General features: G+C 49.9%; 1 protein-coding gene across 3 annotated transcripts in view; it reads left to right on the forward strand.

Annotated features, from left to right (window-relative positions):
• The window catches only part of TSHZ2 (teashirt zinc finger homeobox 2), a 496,921-nt gene that overhangs the window by 287,659 nt on the left and 191,011 nt on the right, over positions 1-18,251 (forward strand). Inside the window, exon 2 of one of the 3 annotated variants that reach the window (XM_019972595.2) lies at positions 1,285-4,360. In XM_019972595.2, coding sequence (XP_019828154.2) covers positions 1,285-4,352 — 3,068 coding nt within the window. In that variant the 3' untranslated portion in view covers positions 4,353-4,360. Of the gene's footprint in view, positions 1-1,284; positions 6,499-18,251 lie in introns of those variants that run through there. The other 2 variants (XM_019972596.2, XM_019972594.2) reach the window with 2 other exon arrangements.

Consider the following 18,251-nt stretch of genomic DNA (forward strand, 5'->3'; position numbering starts at 1 on the left):
CTCATGCCTTCATTTTCCCTATGCAATTACTGGTCCTAAATCCTTTCTGAGAAAGGAAAGCATGCATTCCCAATAGCATTTTGCATCCACAAATCAAACGTATAATTGGCATCTCATGACGGGGACCCACAAATCACAGTGCATTAGAAATTACAGGCACAAGATCGAGAGGGCACTTTCAGCCTTGTCTCACAAGGTCTTCATAAACCTGTTTGAGAATAATAGAATAGTTCCCAAATCTCCCATTCTAACACCATTTGCTATTATTTCAGAATCATTATATTTTCTGAGCTTACATAATTTTTGAGCTATCAGTGGAAGACTTTATTTGATACTCCATAATCTCTCTTCCTGCTGTGCGACTCTCTACAAATAAAGCCGTTGTACCCAAAGAGACACTGGCTCTCAAAAATATAGTGGCTGAGCATCCAAATTACTTCTGAGCACTCAAAAATGATTTATTAAGATGATTGTATGCCAACAGGGTCGAGTGTCACAGTAAACCTTACCATGAAGATGCCAAGGGTCGTCTTAGTTTGCTTATGAGCCAATGTCCTTCTTGCAGAGAGAAGTCTTTGATAGGATTTGAATTTCAGTCCAGCTTTCCTGAAAGCCATGCACGTGAATTTAGAGACCGCCCCGTTACAGGAGTATTAGGACGATGGCCCTTAAACATTAAAATGGTTAGCTTGGGATGCTAAGCGTTTATAAAGAACGATTGTTGTTGTTCAGTCGCTAGCCTTTGTGACCCCATGGACTGTAGCACACCACGCTTCTCTGTCCTTCACTATCTCCCGGAGTTTACTCAAACTCACGTCCACTGAGTCAGTGATGCCATCCAACCATCTCATCCTCTGTCGCCCTCTTTTCCTTCTTCCTTCAATCTTTCCCAGCATCAGGCTCTTTTCAAATGAGTCAGCTGTTCACATCAGGTGGCCAAGGTATTGGGGCTTCAGCTTCAGCATCAGTCCTTCCAACGAATAGTCAGGATTGGTTTCCTTTAGGATAGACTGATTGGATCTCCTTGCTGTCCAAGGGACCCTCAAGAGTCTTCTCCAACACCACGGTTCAAAAGATGACTCCTGCCAGTTTTCTTTTAAGAAGGCGTCAGATGGCACAAAAAGGCATCATTTGGCTTTTTCCTTTATTCATTGCTCATTGTTCATAAAAGCGTCAATTCAATTGTTCATTCTGTGTGGGAGGCACTTGGTCTGAGTGGGGAAGTAGGCGTGGAATATGTCACCCGCTATTGTTATTTCATGTCTTCTTCCTCTCCTCTCACAGGCTATGCCCAGGAGGAACAGCTGAAGGAAGAGGAGGAAATCAAAGAGGAAGAGGAGGAAGAGGAAGACAGTGGTTCAGGAGCTCAACCTCAGGGCAGCAATGACGCAGGGACAGACGAGGAGCTGGAAACAGGCCCTGAGCAAAAGGGCTGCTTCAGCTACCAGAACTCTCCAGGAAGCCACCTGTCCAACCAGGACGCTGAGAATGAGTCCCTGCTGAGCGATGCCAGTGATCAGGTGTCAGACATCAAGAGCGTGTGCGGCCGAGATGCCTCGGATAAGAAAGCCAGCGTGCACCCTAAGCTTCCAAACGAAGCCCACAGCTGCATGGATAAGATGACCGCCGTCTACGCCAACATCTTGTCTGATTCCTACTGGTCGGGCCTGGGTCTTGGCTTCAAGCTGTCCAACAGCGAGAGGCGGAATTGTGACACCCGAAACGGCGGCAACAAGACGGATTTCGACTGGCACCAAGACGCTCTGTCCAAAAGCCTGCAGCAGAACTTGCCCTCGAGGTCCGTGTCGAAGCCCAGCCTGTTCAGCTCGGTCCAGCTGTACCGGCAGAGCAGCAAAATGTGCGGGACTGTTTTCACCGGGGCCAGCAGGTTCCGGTGCCGGCAGTGCAGCGCTGCCTACGACACCCTGGTTGAGCTGACCGTCCACATGAACGAAACCGGCCACTACCAAGACGACAACCGCAAAAAGGACAAGCTCAGGCCCACGAGCTACTCCAAGCCCCGAAAGAGGGCTTTCCAGGATATGGACAAGGAGGATGCTCAAAAGGTCCTGAAATGCATGTTTTGCGGTGATTCCTTCGATTCCCTCCAAGATTTGAGTGTCCACATGATCAAAACAAAACATTACCAAAAAGTGCCTTTGAAGGAGCCAGTCCCAACCATTTCATCAAAAATGGTCACTCCCGCCAAGAAACGCGTCTTCGACGTCAATCGGCCATGCTCCCCGGATTCAACCACTGGGTCGTTTGCAGATTCATTTCCGCCCCAGAAGAACGCCAACCTCCAACTGTCCTGCAACAACCGCTACGGCTACCAAAACGGTGCCAGCTACACCTGGCAGTTCGAGGCCTGCAAGTCCCAGATCTTGAAGTGCATGGAGTGTGGGAGCTCCCACGACACTCTGCAGCAGCTCACCACCCACATGATGGTCACCGGTCACTTTCTCAAGGTCACCAGCTCCGCCTCCAAGAAAGGCAAGCAGCTGGTGCTGGACCCACTGGCTGTGGAGAAGATGCAGTCGTTGTCAGATGCCCCAAACAGTGATGCCCTGGCTCCCAAGCCATCAAGTAACTCTGCCTCTGATGCCGCAGCCTCCTCGACGGAGCTGAAGAAGGACAGCAAAAAGGAAAAGCCAGAGGACATCAACAAGGATGAGAAAGTCATGAAAAGCGAGGACTATGAAGACCCTCTCCAAAAGCCACTAGATCCTACGATAAAGTACCAGTATCTGAGGGAGGAGGACTTGGAAGATGGCTCGAAGGGCGGAGGGGACATTTTGAAGTCTTTGGAAAATACTGTTACCACCGCCATCAACAAAGCCCAGAATGGGGCTCCCAGCTGGAGCGCGTACCCCAGCATCCACGCCGCCTACCAGCTCTCGGAGGGCACCAAGCCTTCCTTGCCTATGGGCTCCCAAGTCCTTCAGATCCGACCCAACCTCAGCAACAAGCTGAGGCCGATCGCACCCAAGTGGAAAGTGATGCCCCTGGTGTCCGTGCCTGCACACCTGGCCCCTTACACGCAAGTGAAGAAGGAGCTGATGGACAAAGAGGAAGCGGTGAGGGAGTGTGGGAAAGAAAGTCCCTGTGAGGAGGCGTCCTCGTTCAGCCACAGTGAGGGGCATGCTTTCTGCAAAAGCGAACCCCCTGCGGAGTCTAAAAAGGTTGAGCCGCGTCCCCCGAAGGAGGAGGACAAGCTGATGAGAGAGGGCAGTGAGAAAGAGAAAGCCCCGGCTTTGGAGCCGGCGTCTCCACTCAGCAACGGCTGCGCCATCGCCAACCCTGCAGCGGCCCTGCCGGGCATCAACCCACTCAGCGCCCTGCAGTCTGTCTTGAACAATCACCTGGGCAAAGCCACAGAACCCTTGCGCGCGCCCTCCTGCTCCAGCCCAAGCTCAAGCACAATGTCCATGTTTCACAAGCCGAGCCTCAGCGTCATGGACAAGCCGGTCCTGAGTCCCCCCTCCACGAGGCCGGCCAGCGTGTCCAGACGCTATCTGTTCGAGAACAACGATCAGCCCATCGACCTGACCAAGTCCAAGAGCAAGAAGGCCGAGTCCTCGCAAGCACAGTCCTGCACGTCCCCGCCCCAGAAGCACGCCCTGTCCGACATCGCTGACATGGTCAAGGTCCTCCCCAAGGCCACCACCCCGAAGCCCGCCACCTCCCCCAGGGTCCCTCCCGTGAAGCTGGAGATGGATGTCAGGCGCTTCGAGGACGTGTCCAGCGAGGTCTCCACCTTGCATAAGAGGAAAGGCCGGCAGTCCAACTGGAACCCCCAGCATCTTCTGATCCTGCAGGCTCAGTTTGCCTCCAGCCTCTTCCAGACCTCCGAGGGCAAATACCTGCTGTCCGACCTGGGCCCGCAAGAGCGGATGCAGATCTCGAAGTTTACGGGACTCTCGATGACCACCATCAGCCACTGGCTCGCCAACGTCAAGTACCAGCTTAGGAAAACGGGCGGGACCAAGTTCCTGAAAAACATGGACAAAGGCCACCCCATCTTCTACTGCAGTGACTGTGCCTCCCAGTTCCGAACCCCGTCTACCTACATCAGCCACTTAGAGTCCCACCTGGGCTTCCAGATGAAGGACATGACCCGCCTGGCCGTGGAGCAGCAAGGCAAAGCGGAGCAGGAGATCTCCCGGGTGTCGTCGGCTCAGCGGTCCCCGGAAAGCACAGCTGGCGAAGAGGACACGGACTCTAAATTCAAGTGTAAGTTGTGCTGCCGGACATTTGTGAGCAAACATGCGGTAAAACTCCACCTAAGCAAAACGCACAGCAAGTCCCCCGAACACCACTCTCAGTTTGTAACAGACGCGGACGAAGAATAGCTCTGCAGGTATGGGTGTGCTCCAGGTGCTCGTGCCGCTGACTCTGTGAGGCGCTTCTAGAGGGGAGATGGTTCTATTTAGAGGCAGCTGACCTCTCCCTGCCGCGAGAGGACTGTAGAATAGAATAGACCAGAACATAAATAAGTCCTAACCATTCTCTCCATTTCTGCAGTTTAGCGTTGGGGAATAGAACAGGAAGGATGTAGAGAGTCGGAACTCACAGGTTACTGCTTCTTGACTCACGATCTCCTTAGTGACCCAGCCCACGTCTCGAGGTCCCGTTAAGGCTCTGCCTCATTGTAATTGACAAGTACCAACCTCTCTTACTATCCCGTTTCCCTACCTCCCCTCCCTATAGTCATGCTAATGACTTAAAGTGATGAAAATTTTAAAGAAATAGTGAGCAAGAGAATAAAGATTGTGGAGTTCCTGGGGGCAGCCACTCGACAGAGATTTCTTAATCAACTCATGAATAGATTAAAGCTGGCTTTATCATTATTAGTTATAATTAACGCTTTTGGCAGCTTATTTGCAGCAATTGCTACCTTCCACTGCCCTCCCTGTCCAGCTTGTTTATTTCCTGTGCATTCGGTTTCCTGTGAAAGGGCATGTGCCCTGTAGTCGGATGGTAGGAAAATAGTCTTCTCTGCAGGACACCCAGATGAAAAGAGAGGAAGCTTATTTTCTTCCCGGGTCTTTTGGTTGCTCTTAAGTTAAAGCTAATATCAGAGTTCACCTTTAGCAAAGGCAGATGCAATGCATGGCTTGAGACTTTTTTATATAAAGAAGCAAATGGCACACTCATTGCCAATGCACGTGGGGTCCCACAGCTTCGAGATAATCTGCATCACGTATCGTCGAAGTTCCATGCCTGGCAGAGTCAGCAGGGCCCAGCCGATCTCTGTCACCTTCAGGAGGGCAGACAGATTCCAAGGTCAAATACCTTGGCAGACTAGTCACACCAGCCGTTTTCAAATACTGGGCACAAACAAGGCGGAAACTATTTTCGTCGCCCGCTGTGTATTTTCTCTCCTTCCTTTCCTCTCCTCTCCGGCATGATACCGCCCCCATGTGCTGGAAACTCCCACGCATATATCAACTGTCCTGCACTCGGGGCCGCAACCCAAAGTGAGACCCCACCTGACTTAAAACTCTGGCTCTTGCCAACCCAGTTTATGTCATACAGATTAGTCTTTTTAGTTACATATGAGATAAGATATGAATAGCTAATAATAGCATGCAGTTGACCCTTGAATAACACAGGGGTTAGGGGCATCAACCCTCTGCACAGCAGAAAACCCGTGTGTAACTGCCAGTCGGCGCCCCCATGACCGCTCCTCCGTAGTCCCGCTTCTCCTGTATCCGAGGTTCTGCACCTGTGGGTTCTACCAACCCAGACTGTGTAGAACTGTAGTATTTATCTACACTTTCGAAAAAACTCCACTTATAGGTGGCCTCATTAGGTTCAAACACATGCTGCTCAGGATCAACTGTATAAGCCCTCCCACCTCCTACGGTCAGAGCGCTTGTTACACAGGAGATTTCAGGTCCAGCCATCAAGCGACCAGCAGGAGCAGAGTTGCAGGTGGGGGCGGGTGTGGCTGTGGTGTGGATGTGGGCTCGCTTCACGTCACACAGGGGGGTTTACTGAATGCGAGGACGGTCAGAATGAAACAAGGGGTTGAAATCTGGAACTATCCCCTCAGGGAGATGATCTAAGAGCCTCTGATGGCAGGGGAACCCATCCCATCACGCAGATGGCTATCTGGCCCAGATGATGACTTTGGGTTTGTTTGCATGTTTTTATCATGATAATTAAAATGTGTTACTGGCAGATTCCTCTCTTGCTTTCTTAAGCATGGTTTGTCCAGCTCACACTATATTGAAAGAAAAGCTGAAATACATCTATTGAACGTACGTGTGAGCTTGGGCTTTCATGACACCTGTTTATTTGCTATACAATGTTTTACATTTTATGTAACTTGCTATTATGCTTTCCTGGTCCTTCCAAAAAAAAAGGTGGATACACACAGAACACACACAGAAAAATGTTTCTAGTCTCAGAGTGGTAGGTCTAAACCAGATGAAAACGACAAATAGGTATGTTTATCTGTGCTACAAATAAAGACCAGCTTTCCACCTTTTCCATGTTAGGTCTGTAATCATTTTTTAAAATTAATATCATAGTCAAAACATTACAATATGTAGATACAGAATAAGGAGAAACAGAAAGCCTCAGTCAAAATCTGAAACACACATAACTGTTCTAGGGAATCCAAGAAAACCCAGTAAGTGGGAAAAACCTATACAAAGGGATTTGATGCTCTTTAGTCGCTCAGTCGTGGCCAACTCAAAGGTACTTAAAAGTCTATTAAATACATAGATGGGCTAGCTCTGGTTTCATCCTTCTGTGTCTGTACGGAATAAATATTTCTGATTTGGACCTTCAAAGCATCATATTACAGAATTATCATTATATGAAAGCAAAGCTCCCTCCTTAGATGAACACTGGTGGGCTGTGATTCTGACAGCAGATCACAGAAAAACAGGTTTGGGTGTTCGGAAATCGTGCAGACTGTATGTGCCGTGTGCACTTAAAAAACGGTGTTCACGTCAACACTACGGTTGCCCCCCCCGCCACCCCACAGCTCCCACACCTGCACAGCGGCAGCTTTCTGGGGCTCTGGTCAGTCGCAAACGACCCCCCCCCAACCCCACGGCCCTCTTTGACAACAATATGCATGCAAATCCTTGCCCACTGCTCAGAATGATGCTTATGTGTTTCTAAATGATCACAAAATGAGACCACTGTTATCTGGAACTCTAATTTCAGTTAGGATGCCTGATCACATGAATTGTACAAAAATGATATGTCATTTTGGGAGAGATGGTCACGGTTTTATGGAAATTTTGAGAGTTTTACAGTATCTATGTTCTATGCAAGATGGGAATTTCGATCTGAATTTAATTTCTTTTCTTAGGTCTTTTTTTAAAAAAAGATAAGTCTTAAATTCTATAAAATTCTCTGCCAAATATTAAATGATGCAACTTTTCATGAGAAATTAATTAGAATATGTTTCATGTGCATCCCTCATTCAGGACATAAGTAATCTGAGACAATTTCAGTAGGTATTTGTATATACCTTTAGAAACCACATGCTCTTGAAAATCAGAAATTAAACAAAGAGCAAATCGATGAGTCTAAGATGCAGAAGGACTGGAAATTATAGTCATTACCACAGTGCACAGAGTGTGCAAGTTTAGCCTCGCACCTGACCTTGAAACTGATGGAGGGAATGAAGTCTAGTCCAATAAGCTGCCACCCTTGCTGTGGATGATTTGATAAAACCCATGTTCAGGGTGAACAGCATGCGAAGCTCCCAGATAAAACATAGGGTGTCCAGCTAAACTAGCATTTCAGGTAAATGACAAATACATTTTTAGAATAAGCATGTCCCAAATAGCACATGGGCCATATTTATACTAAAAAGTGTTCATTGCTTATCTGAGGTTTCGATGTAACCGGGCATTCTGTGCTAGACCTGGCAACCCTGACAGCCTGGGAAGAAGAAGATGAGCTGGGCTAACCCGTGGGTGGGATTCTCCTGTGGCTCAGTGGTGAGCTGGGCTAACCCGTGGGTGGGCTTCTCTTGTAGCTCAGTGGTGAGCTGGGCTAACCCGTGGGTGGGCTTCTCTTGTAGCTCAGTGGTAAAGAACCTGCTTGCCAATGCAGGAGGGTTCCATCTTGGGTTGGGAAGATCCCCTAAAGAAGGAAATGGCAACTCACTTCAGTATGCTTGCCTGGGAAATCTCATGGACCGAGGATCCTGGTGGGCTACAGTCCATGGGGTCGAGAAACAGTCGGACACAATTTAGCAACTAAACAACAGCAACTCACAGCTACTACAGGCGTCAACCTTGCCTTCATCTGGTAAACAACAGTCTTTCTTTCCTTGCTTCTCCTTTTTCCGCCCTCCATTTCTCCCTGCCTACCTTCTTTCCTCTCTTTCATCTTTCGTCACCAGACTCTATTAGCAAAGCAGTGTAGAGAGGACCCAACAGCCATGCTGATGAAATGTGCCAGGCTTGCGGCATGCAACCACAGAGACACTATTTCACTTGATTCTCGCAAACAGTCATATGAGGTAGGGACTGATTCAACCACTCCACAGGGGAAGAAATGGAAGCAGAGAGAGTCTGCACAAATTCCTCACATCTCCACCATCTCTGAGCCTCTCTCAGTATCAGCCCAGCAAGAAAGCCATCACTCCATGCCAAACACTGTGCTAATCCCAGAGAGTAAGCCGGTGACCAACCAGGACAGGAGTTTGCCTGGGCGGCTGCCTGTGCAGATAGCTCTGGGGCAGACGCTGAATGGAGCGCACAGGAGGGGCCGGTCCTGGGGGCAGCGGAGGAGGGGACGGTGGGACAGACCAGCGTGAGTCCGGGCCTGCAGGGCTGCACTCAAGCCCTAACTCCCCCACTGTCTCTAAGATGTGCCCCACTTCTGTGTCTTTGAAACGTGGACAGAATTCTCCTCTAGAGGAAATCCATGAGAATCAAGTAAAAGTATGAATTTCTTTTCCATAAAGCCTGGCGCATAGTAGGTCCACAAGAAGAGTTAGTTCTAGGCAACATCTCGAGGGCCCCATCACGTTCTTCAGCCTTGCCCAAAGAGCACAGAACTTACAGAGTCTTCCTGGGTTGAGCCACTTGACACCTAGGCCAGTGCCCCAAGGAAACGTTGTTTAGTCCTTAAGTTGTGTCCGACTCTTTATGACCCCATGGACTGTAGCCCCCCAGGCTCCTCTGTCCATGGAATTCTCCAGGCAAGAGTACTGGAGTGGGCTGCCATTTCCTTCTCCAGGGGATCTTCCCAACCCAGGCATCAAATCTGTGTCTCCTGCTTGGCAGGTGAATTCTTTACCACTGAGCCACCTGGGAAGCCCAAGGAAATGCTGACCTACTATTTAATGATAATAACAGCAATGACAGCTGAGACCTGTTGGCCTCTTTCTATGAGCCGGGCCTGGGTATTCAGATCATCCTGATTTTGCCAAAAGCTCAGAGGCGTCTGTGATTTGCCTAAGAACACAGTGTAAGATTCGAGCCCAGGATGGCCCGGCTCTCATCACATTTCTCCTGCATCTTGGCTTCTCCTCCATCATGCTTGACGGTTTCCAGGTGCTACCCAAGCCCAGGAATCCATCCAGCAGCTCAGAAAAAAGTCTATGAAGTGTGGCATACTTGTGCAGAGATGATAAGAGCTTGCCTCAGCCTCCGGGAGGCTCCAGATATAAACCACAGCTTCAGGAGCTAGGGACCGACCTGGGGAAGAACCCACACATCCTCACTCTCTTTCACGTAATTTCCTTGTTCAGTCAAGTAATGATACATTCACTGTGGAGCATCTCACCAAGAAATGATCTAAATCCCAGGGAAAATAACTATGTGAGAATTGCTATTATTTTTAATCCTCATCTTGACTCTCATTTTGGGGAAGCAAGATGTGAAATCTGAAACAGGGCTAGGCTTGAGACCTCAGCGTTTCTAAAGCAGCAAGAAACAAACGCGTCCCCTCCGGTCACATTTTCATTTCCTCCGCGCGCTCTGGCTTAACCCCTCTTTTGCATCGATGCATCTCCGCCTTCGTTGCACTTTCCCCCTCATTTGGACTTCTGAATGCTCTGTCCTGACGGGTATAATTTGGTGCTTTAATATAGAGTAACATTATTTTTCATTTACTCCAATCTGCCATCAGTATCATCTTTTCATTTAACCAGATGCAATTCTTTTTTCTTTCGCTAAATTGAAAATCCATGAGCGACAGGGAGTGCAATGTTTTAATTAGCTCATATTTTTTATATGGATTTATGTCTTTAAAATACATTTGTGTAATTCTTCAGCTAAATTAAAAACGTCTTTCTGCAAAAGTGAGGAGGGGAAAATAAGGAGCTAAATTGTGTCATTAGCTTAGGTAGCTACAGACAGAGGGTCAGATCTAGCAGAGGGACACACACCGTCACGGGCGCCTCTGCCCGGGCGGGTCTTGAACTTGCCCTTCATTGAAAGAAGTCTTTCTCTGTAAAGGTTTTTCAAAAATGGCTTGGGGTGGGGTTTTTTTAAGGCCCCTAGTAAGTAAACAAGCAGTTACCTTTAACGAACTAATTTGAAACTGAACCTGCTGCCAAGCAAACAGAAGAAAAAAAAAAAACAGAAGTCATCACGGTAAACAGTTTTCTCCTGCGTTTCTCTTTGTCTTTTTTTTTTAACGATCAAGTTTAAAGCGTTCCATGGTGCTTTTTTTCTACTTTATAGGAGACAAGTGACATTCCGTGGTAAATGAGAGAAAAAGCCATGCAGAACTGAAATCTTTCTAATGCATTGACACCAACTTGCCCTCTATTGTTGGAAATGAGCAGGCGCTCATGATTGTTCATCAAACAGCTCCTAATGCAGTTAAAGCATTCAGCTATAATTTCTCCTTGCATTTATAATTACTGTCATAGACTGCACACCTCGGTGAGCAGATTAAAGCTATAAACTATTTAGCCGCAGCTCTAAGACGAGGAACTTGATTTGTCTGGCAGGAGTTATTTGTTAGGGAGCTTGACACTTCACATAAAAATGACTCAACGTGATGAAGAACAGTGCAGTTTTAGCAATGCAGGGGTTTTAAATCGGTCTCACCGCCACGCCCTGCCAGCATCGCAGGGCAGTTTGTTAACAGACATGGAGGCCACAGAGATAACAGAATGCGTCAAGGGTACCGAAATAGAAGAGGGTTTGGCGTGCTGGGGTTGCCTTTCCTGTCTCTTCCTTCAAAAGAGCAGGAGTTTGCGGGAAATCTCTGCATGTCGTGTTCTCCTGTTAAATCCAGGCTCACTTGGCAGGAGACGGGGAGGCCGCGAGCCCCGGGCGCGTGTCACACGCCAGGGTTTTAGAGAACTTGGTCCTGCTGTTAAGGACACTCACTTCCCAAAGCCCAGGAGTCCAGGGCGCTGCAGAAAGTGCTGGTGGATGTTCTATCTAGAGTGCTCTTTATCTCTTTGCTTTTGACTGGTAGGAAGTGTATGATATCTTTAGGCACAGAGGGCCCTTCTCTTGGGCTCATTCTCCAGCGGTGCTGTGAAGACTTGTGAAAAGAATGGGCGTGCGGATTGATCAGGGAGGCTGGCCCGGATGGGAGCAGTCAGCGCAGCTCCCATCCGGTCTCAGCTTGAGTCCGGGATCCGGTAGAACAGCGCACATTCCGGGCGGCGCTCAGCACCGGGTCTGGCCCACTGAACAAGGGTGTGTTCCTCTCCTCTCTTGATCACCTACCTAAAAAAAAAAAAAATCCTCTTTTGTTTACTTAAAGCTTAAATCAGGATGAGGTGGACTGTGCCATTTGATTTAGAGATATGAGAGACCACAGGACAGATGGAAGCACAGCAGCTGTGCGGGGAGATGACAGTGCTGGGCGGTGTTTGGGCCCTGGAGGGGAGGCCGTCTTCCCCTCTGACTCTCCCTTCCTCTCCCTGCCACCAGCTCCCTGGAACATCTCCATTCCCAGCAGTCCGGCCTCCCCGTGGCTGCGTCGTCACACGTAGGTGGGAAGGTCTGCCTTGGTGCCCCATGCATTTCAGTGCAAATGATGCGCTGATGATGCCGTCGCTGATTTGTGGGGTTAAGAGGAAAGCTAGAAACAGTGCCTGCCTTCGTGTGGCCACTCACTATTGTCCCTGGTGTCAGTAGGCAGGGACAGAGGATTAACATTTATGGAGCATTTACAGCTGTTGTGCTACGCCCTTCGTGTACACGACCTCAATTCCTCTTAACCCTAAGCTCTCTGAAGAAAGACCGCTGACTGCGCCCAGCTTACAAGGGAGGAAACCAGCTCTCAGAGAGGGCGAGTGATCGGTGGTCTCATACAGCCAGCATGCGGCGGAGCTGGAAATTAGGTGTGGACAAAGGACCATCTCGCTCAAGCTGGCCTCTTAGATTAAAAACTCTCCCATTACCTTTCAGGGATCCCCTGGGTTAAATTCTGCCAGGTGCTACACCCAAGTGTGAGATGTGAATCCCGTCCGTAACTCATTTGTATGGGAGAGAAGATGAATGGGCAAAAAGAAAAAAAAAGTTTAAATATCTCAAAAGCTCAAATCTTTGACATAGACAACTCCCTACCACTCGGGCCCTCCAGAAAATTGGCACTTTCAACGTGCATGGTTGTATCTGGTACTTTTTTCATCTATGGAGGAAAAAAATGATGTTTCAGGTTATGTTATTTTCAATGCTACATTACTCGATTTCACAGTCAAATAATTCTATTTTTGTTCACCAGCGGATCTTGTCGTGTTTAATTGTTTATGACCCCCCCACCCCTTGGCTGCAGCCTCCACGTCCCCCTTTGCGGCCTTCCTGTGGATCCTCTGGTGTGTAGTAACCATGGAGACGGGCCCGTCCTGGATGGTGTTTTTGCTCTGGTTTAGCAGTCAAAGACCAAGCCGGACCCCATCATCCCAGAAATGCAGGAGGATGAAAAGCCGGGGGAGGACTTTGGAAGCCGAGGGAAGGACCGTCACAAAATCTCAGATGATGGAGGCTTCCTGATGTCTAGAAGTCTTGTGAAGGAGCCCAAGGCAGAGCTCAGCAGGGAGGAACGTGGGCCCTGAACTGCTGAGCTGGGCCTCGGGACCAGGTCTCCACTTTTCAGCTGAGAGACCAGGGGCAGGTCACGTCGCTTCTCTGGCCCTCGGCAGCCTCTTCTGTCAAGCGGTTGCACATAGGCCGGCCTGAGACCACGTCATGAGGTTGCGTGCGGAAGTGTCCGTCGCTCAGCCATGCGACCCCAGGGACTGCAGCCCACCAGACTCCTTGTCCATGGGATTTCCCAGGCAAGAGTACTGGAGTGAGTTGCCATTCCCTTCTCCAGGGGATCTTCCCAACCCAGAGATCAAACCCACATCTTCTGCATTGCAGGCAGATTCTTTACCTTCTGAGCCACCTGGGAAACCCCATTATAAAGTTAGCCTCTTTTAAAACCTACTAAGAATTGATGCTTTTGAACTTTGGTGTTGAAGAAGACTCTTGAGAGTCCCTTGGACTGCAAGGAGATCCAACCAGTCCATTCTGAAGGAGATCAGGCCTGGGATTTCTTTGGAAGGAATGATGCTAAAGCTGAAACTCCAATACTTTGGCCATCTCATGCTAAGAGTTGACTCATTGGAAAAGACTCTGATGCTGGGAGGGATTGGGGGGAGGAAGAGAAGTGGACGAGAGAGGATGAGATGGCTGGATGGCATCACCAACTCGATGGACATGAGATTGGGTGAACTCCAGGAGTTGGTGATGGACAGGGAGGCCTGGTGTGCTGCAATTCATGGGGTCGCAAAGAGTCGGACGCGACTGAACTGAACTGAAGAATCCTCCTGGTACAGTATCAGGCACATAGAATTAAAGAGGGTATCTTTCATCCGTGTTAAAACACAGCATCCCTAGAATTAAAGACACATGAAAGTGTCTAACAGCTGGAATCATAACAGCAACCAGGACAGTTAGAATGTGCTGGAACCGAGTCACAAGTCCTGTCTCAGGAACAGGGAAAGACAAAGTTGGAGACAGTCACTGAAGAGTAAAGGCCTGTCGTGTGCTGGGGGCCGTGGCTGGGGCTGGGATGGGGCAGCCTGTTGAGCCGGGCAGGGACCAGAGCTGCCAGTCACAGAGACAGAGCCCTCCCCGAAGCTCGGCGCCGCCCCGGAGAGCGTGCTGGACCGGTGGGCCCCAGGGCTGGGGGAGTCTGGCCTCGAGCAGAGAGCAGGCTGAGCTGGGGCGACCAGGGGACACCTGCCAGGTGGGGGAGTCCTGAGGGGAGAAGGAACAGTGAGAGTGAAGCCTTGCGAGAGAGAGTATGTGTGCTCGTCCCGGAAAATGCACATCCCTCAGCGCGAAGGGGGCCTGGCCCAGGAATGAGCTGGAGAGACACGGCCGAGCAGGCAGAGCCTGGAGGATGTTCAGACGGCGGCCTCGGCCTGGATGGGTCAGCTTTGTCTAGTGAGCCGCGGACAGGCAGGTGCCCAAGGGCAGTGTCCTTCCTTGAAGTGCTTGGGCGTTTGTGGAGTGTGTGGGTGATGCGTTCAGCCGCAGCAGCCCCGCCCTGCAGGACCTTAGAGAGGGCGTCAGCTTTGTGTCCGGTGACCTGGCTCAGGTCGAAGTCCAGGGCTCCACCTTTATCAGTGAGTGAAAGTATCAGTTGCTCAGTCCTGTCCGACTCCGCGACCCCCCGGACTGTGGCCCACCAGGCTCCTCTGTCCAGGGAATTTTCCAGGCTAGAAAGCTGGAGTGGGTAATCATTCCCTTCTCCAGAGGATCTTCTCAACCCAGGGATGGAACCTGGGTCTCCTGCATTGCAGGCAGATTCTTTACCATCTGAGCCACCAGGGAAGCCCTCACTTAGAAGACTCAGGTAGATAACAATCCTAATGGCTAACATGTATTGAGCACAAAACAAAAAGTCAACAATTTCTTAGAACGAGGGGCCACCAAGAAACACGGGGCAGCGTGGGGGCCTAGGATAGGCCACATGCTTTAAACAGGGGCGGAGGGTCGGGGGAAGGAGACGGGAGGTTGGGGAGCGCCGGACACGTGACAGATTGAAGGCGGCACATCCCAGGCGGGAAAACAGGAAGAGGGGCTGGGGGTCTGTTCAGAGGAATCGGGGCACTGACAGCTGGGGGCGGGCATGCGTCAGGGCACCGCCGAGGGGGCACGAAGTCGGGGAGGGCTTTGCAGAAAATCCTCAGAACCGTGGGTTGTGTTTTTCCCCCCTTGAGCCCAGCAGAAAGCCGCTGGAGGGAGTTAAAGCAGCAAGTGGCATGATCTACTTTCTCTTTTGGAAAGATCGCTCCGGCTACGCCGTGGAAGAAATGAGAGGGACGCAGATAGAAGGGGAGACCAGCGATCTGACTGCAGTGGGGACAGGGAGCAGGGGCTCTGGAGAGGGGCTGGCAAGGCCGGGGGTCCGGGCCCTCAGGAGCATGCTTGTTTAGGAAGGAGAAAGGAATCGGGCGAAGAAGACCCACCCGGAGGGCCTCAGGACAGACCCCACAGGCTTCCCATTGTGAGACCCCCAGCGGGCCTCCGAGGACCTGGGGAAGCTGCTCCTCCCTATCTCCCCCAGACCGCCCTCAGCTCCCAAGCTTGCTATCGCCTCCCGTTTCCCGGGATGAATCCATTTTGATAAAAGTAAACCACTATCTGTCTGCTTCTCTAGGAATCATGAAACACAAACGAAAGGCCCCTGCTGTGCTTGCCTTCCTATTTTTCAATCCTAATTTAATTCCTCTCTCCATTCTGTAATTCGGCACCCCCCTCCTCAGCCCATCAACACTAGGTGGTCCCGACTTCGACGGGAGATTTACTGGCGAGATGAAACGGAGGAACACATTGTTTTTTCAAGATGATTTAACGACCTTTTTGGCATCCCCGTGACTGCTGAAATCTTCTGTAATTATTCAGTTTGGCGGCAAAGAGTTCTGTTGATCAGAGGAAGGCTGATGTAGATGTCAAATGTCAATAAATTTGCAATCTATAATTGTAACCACTTGATGCTGGAGCAGACCGGGAGACAATTCGGTCACAAAGGCCGTGAATGGTGGAACCAAATTAAGCACCAAAGCATTTCGAGTGTTACACATGCAGAAGCATTGTATCTTTCTTCTTGCACCAACTCACCGCTTTCTCTTGTCCTGACTTTTTCCTTCCCTACCTCTGTCCTTGTTCCTGTCCCCTCTCCTGGGAATGGGCCTTCCGCATATTCTACTTTCCAGAGTCTTCTGGGTCCGTCTCAACCCAGAGCCAGTACAACTGTCAATGCGGCCATGGGTTTTCCCCAGAGAATTGCCATAAGCTCTTGTCGGTCTTGACGTTCAGGACTCTCTGGCCCCTACTGGCAATTCAGCATTGATTTTATTTTTTCTGCTTTGCTTGCTTTCCAACAGCGTATTTATATCAGAAAGGTCTGTGTCAGGAATTAGAGAATGTGCCTAACAATGGGGGGCGGGGGGAATACCCTAACATAAAGATACCATCCGTGGGCTTGCACTCTGACAAGTCCAATGAACTGAAAGATGCTAGGGAAATCTCTGAAGTCAGGAACCAAGGCATTTGCTTTAATAACGCATCTAATTCCTTGAGCTCACCTTATCAAGTTTTAACCTCTGAATCTCTGAGTTCCCAGTTCAAAACTGCAGAGTCTCCTCTGTCCTTGTGTTAATTTTTAAATTATATATCATTGTAGAGAGGCCCTTGTGGTGAACATGATGAGCCATTTTCGCATCTGAAATGGGAAATTACAACTGAACATTAGCGATTGCTTATAAATCACTGCAAGCAAAGTGGCGTCTGTAACCACACGATATTAACTGGGAAGAAACGTAGGGCACAAAAAACAGGGACTTGGAAGGGGCAGGTGACTTTCCAGAGTGGAGGCTATAAGCCGACGATCACATTCTTCCACCTACTGAGCCGTCTCTAGGATCTCAGTGGACCTGAGCTGGGGATCAGTTGGAATTCGGTTCTGTGGCTGCCTTTTTTTTTTTTTTAAGTGGAAAGTTCTGGAGGTTGAGAAATGTGTCCTAAGGTTCACTGCTACTGCTGCTAAGTCACTTCAGTTGTGTCCGACTCTTAGCAACCCCATGGACTGCAGCCCACCAGGCTCCTCCATCCATGGGATTTTCCAGGCAAGAGTGCTGGAGTGGGGTGCCATTGCTAGGAGTCAGCAAAACGGTGACAGGAGACGTGAATCTGAGGCAGCACTTCTGCCAGCCCCTGGAGTGGGAGCCAGGCGCTCTGCTCAGGGATACAGATGCTGAGGGGCTACAACCACCTTTGCTGGGGAGCGTGGAAGAGGTTTGTGGGCCAGGCCCGGGTTGAATCCAGGCCTACCACTTACTAGCAGTAAGAGCAAATGTCCTAATCACTCTAAGATGAGTCTCTTCATCTATAAAATGGGCATAACTCTCCTCCCTTGGGAGTCAAGAAAATCGTTGAAAAAGGTAATCTAAATGATGCTTTAGGCCAGTGGTTTTCAAACTTGAGTGGGTATCAGAATTGCGGGCAGAGGGTGGGAGGATTGTTAAAAACCCTCAGATGGCTGAGTCCCTTCCCCAGAGTCAGACCCAGTAGTGCTTACGTAGAGCCAGATAATTTGAATTTCTAACAAGCTCCAGAGGAGGAGATACTTGGATGGCATCACCGACTAAATGAACACGAGTTTGAGCAAACTCTGGGAGATGGTGGAGGACAGGGAAGGCTGGCGTGCTGCAGTCCGTGGGGCCACAAGGAGCTGGACACCATTTGGTGACGGAACAAGTTCCCAGCTGATACAGCGATGCGGTCCAAGGGCCACACTTTGGTGACTGAACAAGTTCCCAGCTGATACAGCGACACGGTCCAAGGGCCACACTCTGAGAACCCCTGCTTTCTGCACTAACCTGGCATGTTGTAAGTACTCTAACAAGTGTTTGCTCTTGTTGATTTTAACTCTGTCTCTGAGCCTGCCTCATGCTCTGTCCTGGGTGAGGAAGCAGCAGGACCCATTAGGTAGACTCCAGCTTGGTGTGCACACCACGGCCACGCTGAGTGCTCTGTCACGTCCGACTCTTTGTGACCCCACGGACGGTAGCCCTCCAGGCTCCTCTGTCCACGGGATTCTTCAGGCAAGAATACTGGAGTGGGTTGCCATTTTCAACTCCAGGGGTTCTTCCCAACCCAGGGATCAAACCCCTGTCTCCTGCATTGCAGCCCGCGTGTCCTGCGTTGCAGCTGGATTCTTTACCACTGAGGCACCTGGAAAGGCCACTTGATGTACAAAATTGAGTCAAACCAAGATGGCAAGACTGTGGATCACCCATCAGA

Source organism: Bos indicus, chromosome 13 (genome assembly GCF_029378745.1).
Source record: "Bos indicus isolate NIAB-ARS_2022 breed Sahiwal x Tharparkar chromosome 13, NIAB-ARS_B.indTharparkar_mat_pri_1.0, whole genome shotgun sequence".
Taxonomy (NCBI): Eukaryota; Metazoa; Chordata; class Mammalia; order Artiodactyla; family Bovidae; genus Bos; species Bos indicus.